The sequence below is a fragment of the Mytilus edulis genome, chromosome 7 (assembly GCF_963676685.1).
Source record: "Mytilus edulis chromosome 7, xbMytEdul2.2, whole genome shotgun sequence".
NCBI classification, from domain to species: domain Eukaryota; kingdom Metazoa; phylum Mollusca; class Bivalvia; order Mytilida; family Mytilidae; genus Mytilus; species Mytilus edulis.
Window position 1 is genome coordinate 10,605,112 of NC_092350.1, and position 12,100 is coordinate 10,617,211.

The window sequence follows — 12,100 nt, forward strand, 5'->3', positions numbered from 1 at the left end:
CCTTTAAAACCGATGTTCAGCGGTTAATTGTGGTTACTTTCGTTTTGTTTACTTATAATTGAGGTCAATCCGCATTTTGTACATTTCGTTTATTGAGGTTTCATGGTTGAGTGAATACACATTGTAAACCGATTGCAGGGATGTTGTAAACAATCTTAGAGTTCAGATATTGTTGTTTACACGGATTAAAAATGGATATATCATAAAACATGCGTGTCTATGTTTTTAAAAAATGAAGGCATTCATTGCTTTCCCATTGATTTGGACTTTAATATTGGGTAAGTTATGCATTTTAATACGAAGTTGTTCATGTTGTTACAAAAGTAAACCCAAAACCCTATTCTACGAACAAAGTTATCTGAACAGTTCACAATCATATGCATGAGCTTGTAGATTGTAATGATAAAAAATATAGTCAAGTTTCAAAATAGTAAATTATCATGTAGATTATACATATACATTGGACATGTACAGTGCATGAAATTTAATATGAATTTTTAGTCTAGAAATTAGTATTAGTAAAATCAAGGATTTGTATAGTACTATACAAATCCTTGGTAGAATACAGATATATATCTAAATCTAGTAAGATTTATAGAACTTTAGACTGTAGACTGCAGTACAGTAGTGAAAAGGCTGAAACTACTGTTAAAGAAGTTGTGGTATTGATTTCTCCAAACAATATTTAAAATCTATATATATAGGATGATGGGTAGAAACAATATTGTGTCAACAAATCAGGGAAAAAAATCATATATATATATTATATATTGTGGAAATATTAAATTTCTGTCAATTAATACCAAAATTTGCTATTACCATTTTCAACCCCTACCCTTGCAAAGTCAAACTGATGCAAACTCATACTAACATAACTTATATCATTAACAAGTGTCCAATATCCCAACTGCCTTAAAATGTCCATATTTTTTTTCATATATAAATTGATATTTTATTTGAGTAAAGTACATGGTGTAATGTCTAGAATTAATTTATATGAAATGCATTGAAATTAAAAAAAACTTTGCAAGCTTTTTCTTTTGTAAATTGTATACTGGCTGGACATGCAATAAGAGAATTTAGACCAAATTATTATACATGTACATGTATTATAGGTATTTTTAAAATGTTCTTTCTTCGCAGGAGCACACAGCTTCTTCTTCAAACACAAATCGATACAGAATGTACAGAATTGTTACATGCATGGTCCTAATTTTAAAAAGTAGTATAACTATTTTAGAAACAAAATTTGTTTTAATCTCTACTTATTTTCATTTAATTATTGTGTTCCTTCTTTTATTCATACTTTTTTTTTGTTATCGTAGGATGGTATTAATACAGGTGCAAGAACTAATTAAATAAACCAAAAACAATTTGAAATATTTTAGAAATTTTAATTTAATAAAAATACAAAAATAATTTTAAATAAGTGAAAGAATAAAGGTTCAATTACCATTTATTTCATGTGAGTCAAGGACTTCTTGTTTAAATTAATGGTTCTTTCAGAACTCTCTTTACTTTACAAGTTATATTTTCGTAAGTCTACTAACATGTAATGTGTTTCATACATTACTTCCAGGTTAACAGTGAATTTTAAGTTCCACTACAGATTAGATAAAAAAAATGTATGTTCCAAATAATATAATGATTTTTGAAAGTAAAATGTTTGAGTTTTACACAATTTTATGTCAGGTTCTTCTGGTACCTTACATGTATGTTCATGAAAATCATTCGTCATATATTGTATAGTACCATACAGAGCTCTCAGAAAGAAGTTGTGGAAAGTTGAATATCCTCACTGATTGACTCTGTCTCAACTTATAAGGGCAAAGGGAATCGTGGCCTTCAATTCAGATGCCTTATGTAGAAGTTTCCATCTGTCATAAAAATTGTTCATTGTTTTTGACTTCATTATCACACTGTTAAATGATCATGAGTGCCTAAAAAATATACACTAGTTTTTATGTCGCATTAATTTCCAACTTATAATGTGTAATAAAATGGGATCCAAGATTCACCTAGTATTGACCTCATTTCATGGATCAGTGATCAAGGTTAAAAGTGTGGTCAAGTCGGTCTCGAATACTAAGGTAGCACTCCACAGTTAGAAAATAAAATAAAAAATGAGCCACAAAATGTTTTATCATCTCCTATTCCTGGATTTCTAATACATTAACCTAACTGTTTGTGTTGTACATGTGCATATGTATGTAATCAGTATATTCCATAGATTTGATTTTCAAAAGTTAAAAGAGTGAAAATTAATTCCTTTTATGTGTATCCATGGCAACATTCTGCATTTATTTACCATAAAATATTGCAAAAAGGGGGGTGGACATGTCACATATCCCCCCAAAATTTTGATCAAACTAGAATTTCAATGCCTTTGAGTGATACCTTTTTTGAAACTGTTTTCATAAATCTTCCTAATGATCAAATAAAAAATGGCTGTCTTTCGCCTCATTTTTTCGTAAAATCCAATCACAAAGTTCGTGCGATAAAAAGTTGGGAAAAAACATTGCAATAATTGCCGGACCAATGTATGGTAGGGACATGCAAATACGGACTGTCATACAGAAAACAGCCTATATTACATACATTACATAATCTTGATGTTCATATAAACCCAATACAAAGGCTATTTTAATACTCAGCTATCCAAAAATGAATTTTATTGCACACTAGCTCTCATATTTGAAAAATCCACAGGGGCCAAAATGCGAAACTACACACCTAACTGTGGAGTGCTACCTTAAGGTGAAATTTTTCCCCTCCTGCCTCAATTTTTATTATATTTTCTGTGTTCTACTAGCTGTTACGATGAAAATGGTACCTTAGTTTTTAAAATTGGTTCAGTAATAAAGATTTTATGAAGGTTAGCAGTTGATGTTGAAACGCGACAAAAAGTGATTTAAAAATAAATGCAGGATCATAGTGAAAAACTTCAAGTCTGTCTCATTTTTGGGGTAAATTTCTAAAACTTTTCCCATTATCTTATTTAAAATCATAAAATTACCTTCAAAGAGGACAAATTGTACAATTTTTAGGTATTTGAAAGCACTTATAGGTCAATTTTGCTGTAAATAGCATACCTAACCTTGGTTTAGAAGCTCTCAAGCAGGGTATAAATTTCTAGCAGTACTGGCATCATTAAATTTAATTAATGCTAAATTATAATATAAAATCCTGCTAAAAATGTTTATTTGACTTATTCGCATTCAAAAATATAAAGCAATACATTCTGAGGATATCAATAAAGCGCAATCTTTGGTTACAATGGTGAAGCTAAATTGAGTACAAATTTAAGACCGCAACATGTCTAAGTGTCAAAATGTGTATATTTGGTTGCTAAGGACAGTAAACAATAAAATAAACATAAATTGCATTCCTAGCAGATTTTTTACCTTCAGAACTAAACCAAGAACATAAAAGACTAAAGATTTTTGGTAAATTTTATCTTAAAAAGTGCATTTCTGTGCTTTCTGATGTGCCATAAGGTAGCACTCCACAGTTAGAAAATAAAATAAAAAATGAGCCACAAAATGTTTTATCATCTCCTATTCCTGGATTTCTAATACATTAACCTAACTGTTTGTGTTGTACATGTGCATATGTATGTAATCAGTATATTCCATAGATTTGATTTTCAAAAGTTAAAAGAGTGAAAATTAATTCCTTTTATGTGTATCCATGGCAACATTCTGCATTTATTTACCATAAAATATTGCAAAAAGGGGGGTGGACATGTCACATATCCCCCCAAAATTTTGATCAAACTAGAATTTCAATGCCTTTGAGTGATACCTTTTTAGAAACTGTTTTCATAAATCTTCCTAATGATCAAATAAAAAATGGCTATCTTTTGCCTCATTTTTTTGTAAAATCCAATCACAAAGTTCGTGCGATAAAAAGTTGGGAAAAAACATTGCAATAATTGCCGGACCAATGTATGGTAGGGACATGCAAATACGGACTGTCATACTGAAAACAGCCTATATTACATACATTACATAATCTTGATGTTCATATAAACCCAATACAAAGGCTATTTTAATACTCAGCTATCCAAAAATGAATTTTATTGCACACTAGCTCTCATATTTGAAAAATCCACAGGGGCCAAAATGCGAAACTACACACCTAACTGTGGAGTGCTACCTAAAGCAACCTGGCAGACAGCTGTATTAGTGCATGGAATGACATATCAGTCAGACAGGTTTTATTTGACCTTGACCTCATTTTCATGGTTCATTGTTCAGTGATTTTGTCTGTTTTAACTCCATGTACTGTAACTTGTATAAGCAATATGTTTACTACATTATTAAGCATAAAAGGTTTGTTTGGTATACATTGAGCATCACTTTTTTGGAAAATCCATACTTACATGTAATAATAATATCATTAATTTTTTTTATAAGTAAATCTACTTGACTTTTACTTGTACTTGTTCATGATGTTGTAAAACAACAAACTTTTCCTTGAAATCTTAAAAAATTTTAAGTGGTAGTTTCAAACCATATATATATATACTAGAACACACCCGTGATAATGCAGGTCCATGACTGAATTAAAGTATATAACTATGCGCAAGCCTTATTTTAGTATTAGTATTGTCATCTGATAAAGTCATACACAGTTTTCTTTTCTTTCAAATCTTTCTGTTTGAACCCGTCGAACTGGAACTTATCAATTATTGGTAATATTATTTTTTTTTGGAAAACAAATGGTCCTGGAATGGGGTATTTTTTAATCAACAGCATTGTCCTATATTAGTTATAAATAAAGTTGAATTCTTTAATTCGCTGTTTTACGTCATGCCCGCTAACAAATTGAAAAATGTACCTATACGCCTTATTTTTAGTCACAGATTTTTAGTATTCGTATTGTTATCTTAGAATGTCTTACTGATTAAAATACTACAATAGGTAACAATTTGACAATTTAGTAGTGTCAATCCTGTGATTATGACCTGTGTATATAGCATATTAATCCTAAATACACCGTTTGGTGGTGCGCCTGTCAGATGCGGAACATACAGATAAGGTAATAGGTAACAGGTGAATATGCTTTTGGTATGGTATCAGACTCGATCCAGAACTTCTTAATTATTGGCAATATTAATTACGTGGAAAACAAAAGGGTCTGGAGTGGTGTAATTTTTAATCTACACCGTTGTACTATATTAGTTATATATATAAAGTTGAATTCTTTGATTCGTCGTTTTTACGTGATGACGGCTGACAAATGGGACCTCGTAATTTTAGTATTATAGATATATTGTAATTTGTAACTTCAACTACCTTTTTACAAACACAGTTTAAAACACTTGAAGCTCATAAATATCATGAAATTTAATGTAATTAAATTGAATAAAAGTTTTTATCTTTTTTTAGATAAGTTCAACAATAATGATAATTTAAATAACTACTGTTTGGGATATATGCCAGTAAGTTTTTACTTTAGAGTGTTGTGTTTTTTGTCAATCGATGGCAGATTGCAGTGGTTATGTAATAAATGCACCTCTTGTGTTTCTGCAGATGTCAAATTTCAACATCAAAAGGGAAACATTTTCTCCATCTGTCACTGAAAATAAACACCAGTAATATAATAATCTGTACAAAAAAGAATGTTGCAGTTTAAAGATTAGGATGTTTGGACAAGTTAAACATGTTATGTTATTTCATGGCATTCATGTATTCTTAGTGAGTTACAATATTATTTTTTGAGAAAAGGTTTCATTTTCACTTGTTTCTTTCCCCTTTCTTTGAAGGACCCCCTTTTCTATCTTGTCTGAGTTTTAATGAATGTTGTTTGATACATGTATCACATACAGTGTATGTAAGTATAATCAGTGGCGGATTTAGGGGGTGTATGCCCCTCCCCCTTTGATTGGAAGATATGTATTTCTTTAGCAAAAATATCTTCTAAAAATATTACCTAACTTTCACTTAATTATGTTAATTTTATATTAGCCCCTGATAATAGTGATACATGTAGAGGTAATATAACATGTAATTTTAAGTTTCATTTCTAGTTATTTTGATGTTTTTTTTATGTTGATGCTGTGCATTTACTGATTTGTTTATTGTACACCTTATTCTTTGACATTATCAGACAATTTCACTTTCATTATTACTTTTAAGTCTTTGTTGGCTCATAAACATATTTGACCTTGAGCAGTATTAAGAGAAAATCTCCACTGTTATTTTTGTCATCAGAACTGATATGATATCATTGTTAACTGTATGGAAGAACTGCTGCTCATAAAATCATGACTATTGCAGAGTAATTAATGATCCAAGTCTTGCATCTTTACCTGATAAATGATAATATGTCTATGTAAATCTGTATATTAGTCTATAGTGTATTGGTACCATAATCAGTAAACATAGCTGATTTCCTTGAGGAATTATATGTTGACTGGAATATGATTATTGAGATAACTGCTGTACATGCTTTAACTCATTCGCCCCCAAGACATTTTTGGAAAATCAGGCATTTTCGAAAATTTGCAAACATATGCAAATTATATGCAAATGAGCAAACTCCTGATGCTGTAACTGATGCTCATCTATTAAACTACTTATTGGGATTTGGGGGTGGATGGCATGGGTGGGGGATCGGGTGGAAGGTGGAATATTTTCTCGTGGGTTTGAACCCACCCCCAGTGAAAAATGGTAATTTTCCGTCTATTTTCCGATTTCAAAACGACCTTGAGAGGTGAACACTGACAAGACTGTGTTTTTTTGTCATTCAAGTATTACCCTATAGTTACAGTAGTCCATTCATGCTAGGTGGGAGTATATTGGACTTCAGTGTCTTGCTTGGGAATTATTATTGTCAAGTCAGGTCTGCCTAAATGTCTGTTTTTATGGATTTTTGACAAAACGGTGACTAGATTTTACAGATTAGATTCCTATTGGCCATATATATTATACCTCGTTGTGTTCCTATACCACCTATGCATGCATATATGATAATAGTTTTTACCAACAGTCACTTCCAGTTACGTAGTGGCCATCAAAAGATGCCCACCCCCACCTGATTTTGGCTACTTTTCATGTTTTTCCGATTTTGAACTCTTAAACGGCTTTCAAAGTGCCAAATTTTCATGAACAGACATCTGAGAAGAGTTGATGGATCATGAACTGCTTGGTTGAAGTCCCTGCTATCATGACAGTTCAGTTGGGGCAGTTCAAAAAAAGTATGGAGGGTCATACGGGCCATCAAATAATGGTTGTCGCCATCACGCCTACAGACGGGATTGGGGGTTAAAGGGTTAAATATCTATTTGTTACACCAGTAGTTGGTGCTTCTGTGTCAATCTTGGAATATTATATATTATTGAGATAACTGCTGTACATGCTTTAAATATCTGTTTGTTGCATTGTTGCTCTCCTGTCAATCTTACTCTCTGTAAACATATCTTTATTGTGTTCTGTGGATCTTGTCCAATATACAACATGTGCAATTCTACTTGTTTCTGATGTCAAAATATTTCTTGTCTACAACAAGTGATTTTTTTTAGGTCAAAATGTAATTATGTATAATTGAAAGATGGCAGGTTATATAACTAAACAAGTACTTAGGTGCATAGCATAGCAAATTGAGAACGAAATAACATCTTTATAATGTTTATTAGGTCCTTTTGGTTTTCATCTAATAGAGCTTGCAAGTAAAAATTGCTAGGACTAGTGAGAAGAAATACCTGCTTTGTGTACCTGTATACAGGGGCGGATCCAGACATTTTCAAAAGGGGGTTCCCAACCCAGGATAAAGGAGGGTTCCAACCATATGTCCCCATTCAAATGCATTGATAATGTCAACAAAAAAAGGGGGGGTTCCAACCACCGTAACCCTCCCCCTGGATTCACCACCGTGTATACCTACTTGCCTCCTTTCACTAGAATCTTTCAGAAGAGATTTCTTTAGGCATGTTTCACCTGAATTCAAACATTTTTAATAAATTTGAAATCATGAATATATATATTTGTAATGGATATCGCCTGGGTCATTCACTGCCTAACAAGTTTGACCTTTATAATCTTTAAGATAACATGACATGGAGATATATTTGTACAGATGTTGTATCAATAAAAGAAGGTGTGAAATAAATAAACAAACTGCCAAGTACTTGACACCTGGAGTACTGGTACAGACATGTTAAAGGAAACGTTGCCCTTACAACAGTACATCTAATTGTTTCTCCAGTATCATTGTTCCTCAAATATACATTTTAGCCACAAAACTATCTAAATAGACATTATTTTTGGTAACTTAAACACCTGTAGCATAACCAGATTTTGACATAACCAGATATAATTGTAATATTATTTGATAAATTCTACACAAATGAAATGTATTTGACACTAATTAAATTCTGGAAGATATTGACATGTTTGGCACAAGAGAGACATATTTTGTAGTGTTTTTTGAGAGGGAATAGCCCATGTGTGTTATGTTTCTCAAATGTCTTCTTGGTTGGTATAATTGGTGTATGTGTGTACAAAGTTCTGTGAAAAATAGATAGAAGGATAGCATTATAAAAATATGTCAAAAGATTTTATGAATATTAATCAAAGTTTGACTCAATTTGTAAGTGTATGATATGAATCTGTTTGTATAAATGTGTTAAATTAGACCTTCTTTTAATGTGAACTGGCAATGATCAAATTTTCAATTTTTATCAAATTTATCACAAAACATCATGTAGACTTCTTGAACTGCTGTCCACCGTGGCAGTACTGTGCTTGAGATTAAAATATCTACAAAAAGTAACAAGATTCAATTCATTGTCATTTGGTTATCAATGGGATGTTGTTTTACATTCAAAATGTATTACATCTCGTTAATATGTTATATATTTAGGGAGAAAGCAAAGGTTAAACTCTTTAATTCTCTAGAAGAAATTGCAGCTTATAAAAACACCCAGAGTTATATTAACCATACAACTTGGTGATTTAATTTTAATCTATTCCCACATCTTAATGCTATTTAATTTTAAAATTAAAAGTGTTTTTAGTAGAAAAGAGATAGCAATGGAACCTTTACCTTTACAATAACCCTGCCACATGTGATTGACAGGTTTTTTATTTTCTCTCTTTACTGAAAGACAGATTGAAAACCAGTAGGTCTGGCTTATGAACCTGATAAAACCAAGATTGTATTATTATTATTAATGATCCTGTACCTAAAAAGATTCTATCTTCTGTAATAACATGAACTGATTTATACTGGTGTACAGATCAACCATATAAATCTTTTAAAACTTACTATCAAATCGTGCATCGATCAGAGGTCTCAAACCATTATTATCAAGTTTAGAGTTCTTCAAATTTTTTAAGGCTAATATATATGGTTAAGAGTTCAAAGTTTGAAAATAAAGTTTTGTAACTGCTCAAGGTCATGTTTATATGCCCCCGCTGTAGTGGAGGGGGCATTAAGTTTTACCCTTATCCGTCTGTACATCATTCCCTGACGTAGCAGATGGGGCATTAAGTGTTACCCTTGTCTGTGAATATGTCAATATGTCCTTCCTTATGTCCACCCACTTCAGTTTAAAGTTTTTTGTCAACGTCGGTTTTGATGAAGTTGAATGTATCCTATGATATGATCATTCTAATTCTAATGCCAAATTAAATTAGAGTTTTGACTCCAATTTCATGGTCCACTGAACATACAGTGGCAGATTAAGAAATTTTTATAAGAGGGGGCCCACTTCCGGGCATTCAGGCTTCAGTGATTCATTTTATAACCAACAAAAAAATTCCCTGAAAATGGGGGCCCACTAGGCCCCCTCTAAATCCTCCTCTGACATGGAAAATGATAGTGCGAGTGGGCATATTCTTGTTTGTTTCAAGTTTTGCCAGTTTCTTTGGAAAAGTGTACCTCAAATTTAATGTAGTATTGATTTTTTCTTCTGATTTTTTTTTTTAATATTTTAGAGAAATTTGGAATCATTTTTACCACATCTAATGTTATGTTCGTCATTCGAATAAATAATGAAATGAAACATTTCTCTTGACATGTTATCACATTAAATTTTATATTGGAAAATATGAATGGACATATGACATTTATTGTTAGTCCTAATAATTAAAAGCTATCATCAAAGTCACAGTGCTGCAGGTTTGTCAAAGGAGTTCTTCTCTCATGACATTTCATGGTCAACAAAAGTTAGAAATTGCAAGTCACATTCACCAATATGAATCTAACAACAGGTTGTCAAATGTTACCTGGGTTAGTACAAGTTTATTGTCAGTCCATATGATAATTATAACCCACTTGAAAGGACTTTATGAAGCATAGCCCTTTTATTAGGGGTTAATTAAGACCACTTTTTTCTCTGATGTAGAGTTGAACCTTTTAAATAGCCACGGTTCATTAATTTTCATGTGATCTTGTTCATCTGCATGAATTGTTACTTTAAAAGGACATTTTTTATGAGTTTCCATCAGTTGTACCATTGTATTCTACATGTAGTTTGTTTTTTGTATCGGAATGTTTTTTTAATTGTTTAAATACTGTACTTTTTTAACTGCTATGCCTTATTATAAAAATGGCTTCAAATGATTATCTGAAATATGATACTGAAAATCCAAAATTTTAACAACGCTTTATCATTGGAAATTGCAACAGGATATAGGTACATGCATATAATTTTGATAGTATGCAGGTTTACTCATTGTTGAAGGTGTAAATTTCTGTGTCATTTAGTCACTTGTGGATTTTGGTCTCATTGACAATAATACCACATTTTTTAATTTTTATGTTTATTTTTAATACCATCATTTATGTAGCATTTCCTGAAATACCATTAGCTATTCTCTCATTTTGTCCATTCTTCATCAATCACAATAATAAATGCATGCAAAATTTTGGAATACATGTATATACAGTGTATCAAATTTCCTCATTTATATATTCCTAACAAATTTTATAGTACCATAAACTTGTGTCAAAAATATTTTAGACCGTATGATAATATGTTTTTTTTTAAGTAGAAAAAAAAACATAAGAAAATATGGTGGGTTGATTTAATTGTGTTACGCTTGCATTGTGACCACATCATGTTGGGTAGCAATTCTAAGCATAGGAACAAATAATGAAAGCCAAGAATTTCTCATTCCGACCTTTTCCATTCCAAATTAAGTTAAACCTACATGTAACCATGTAAATTACACCATGAAATGTAATTGGATTTCTGCATTTGTTGTGATTTATCACAAGATTAGGTTGGGTTGCTGAAAGAATCTCTCCTAAATTATTGAAACAACTCCTCTTAAATTAAAGAAACAACTCCTCTTAAATTATTAAATGCTCTCACTTTGCATTAACAATATGGTGTAAATTAGACCTGGGACATAATATATTGACTAGTATAATAGTCCCAGATGGGGCTAACCTCTTCATGCAAATAAAATGTTTACATGTATGATTGAAGCCAACCAGCACATGATAACAATATAACTACATGTTCATAGACTCAGCACAGACTTGTTCTTAATAAGATCTTAAGACTTATTATTTCATAGATAAAATGTATACATCAATCAAATGAAGTTTTCTCTTCATATTTCTGTATTTAGCTTTTGACTTATGTTGACTGCAATTTAAAAGATGTTGCTAAAGCCGACCATCAAAGTAAAAAGTTATGTAATTAGAAGTTCAATATTTACATTTGTAAATGAAAGTCATTGACTTAAAAGTTTAGAAGGCATTATACAAGCTTTTTAAGTAGAGAAATATTTATTTTGCGGTGACAGTGAAGTGAATGCTATCGTTGAAGTATTTGTGACACAACCATTAACATTAAGATTACAGAAACGTAGTTTGCTCTAACACAGTACTTAGTAGAAAGTGAAATCAGGGTTAATACTTGTAAATGCAAACCTTGTTGGACTTTAAAAACTCATTAAGCTACACTGACATAAATTTTATTTAAATTTCAATTTGAGTTCAATTTGTTGTAAGAATCAATGTATGTTTTTTTTGTGTGGTAAATGCAGATTTGTGATTTTATCGTTGAACACTGTGATCGTAATCTGGTATCAAGTCTAAATCAAACTTTTGTCGTGGATTTTAAACGTAGAAAATGTCA

General features: G+C 31.3%; 1 protein-coding gene across 1 annotated transcript in view; it reads left to right on the forward strand.

Annotated features, from left to right (window-relative positions):
- The first annotated feature begins 31 nt into the window (after positions 1-31).
- Positions 32-12,100, forward strand: part of LOC139529917 (low-density lipoprotein receptor-related protein 4-like) — a 65,782-nt gene continuing 53,713 nt past the window's right edge. The window contains exon 1 of the mRNA XM_071325887.1: positions 32-278. Coding sequence (XP_071181988.1) covers positions 233-278 — 46 coding nt within the window. The 5' untranslated portion in view covers positions 32-232. The remainder of the gene's footprint in view (positions 279-12,100) is intronic.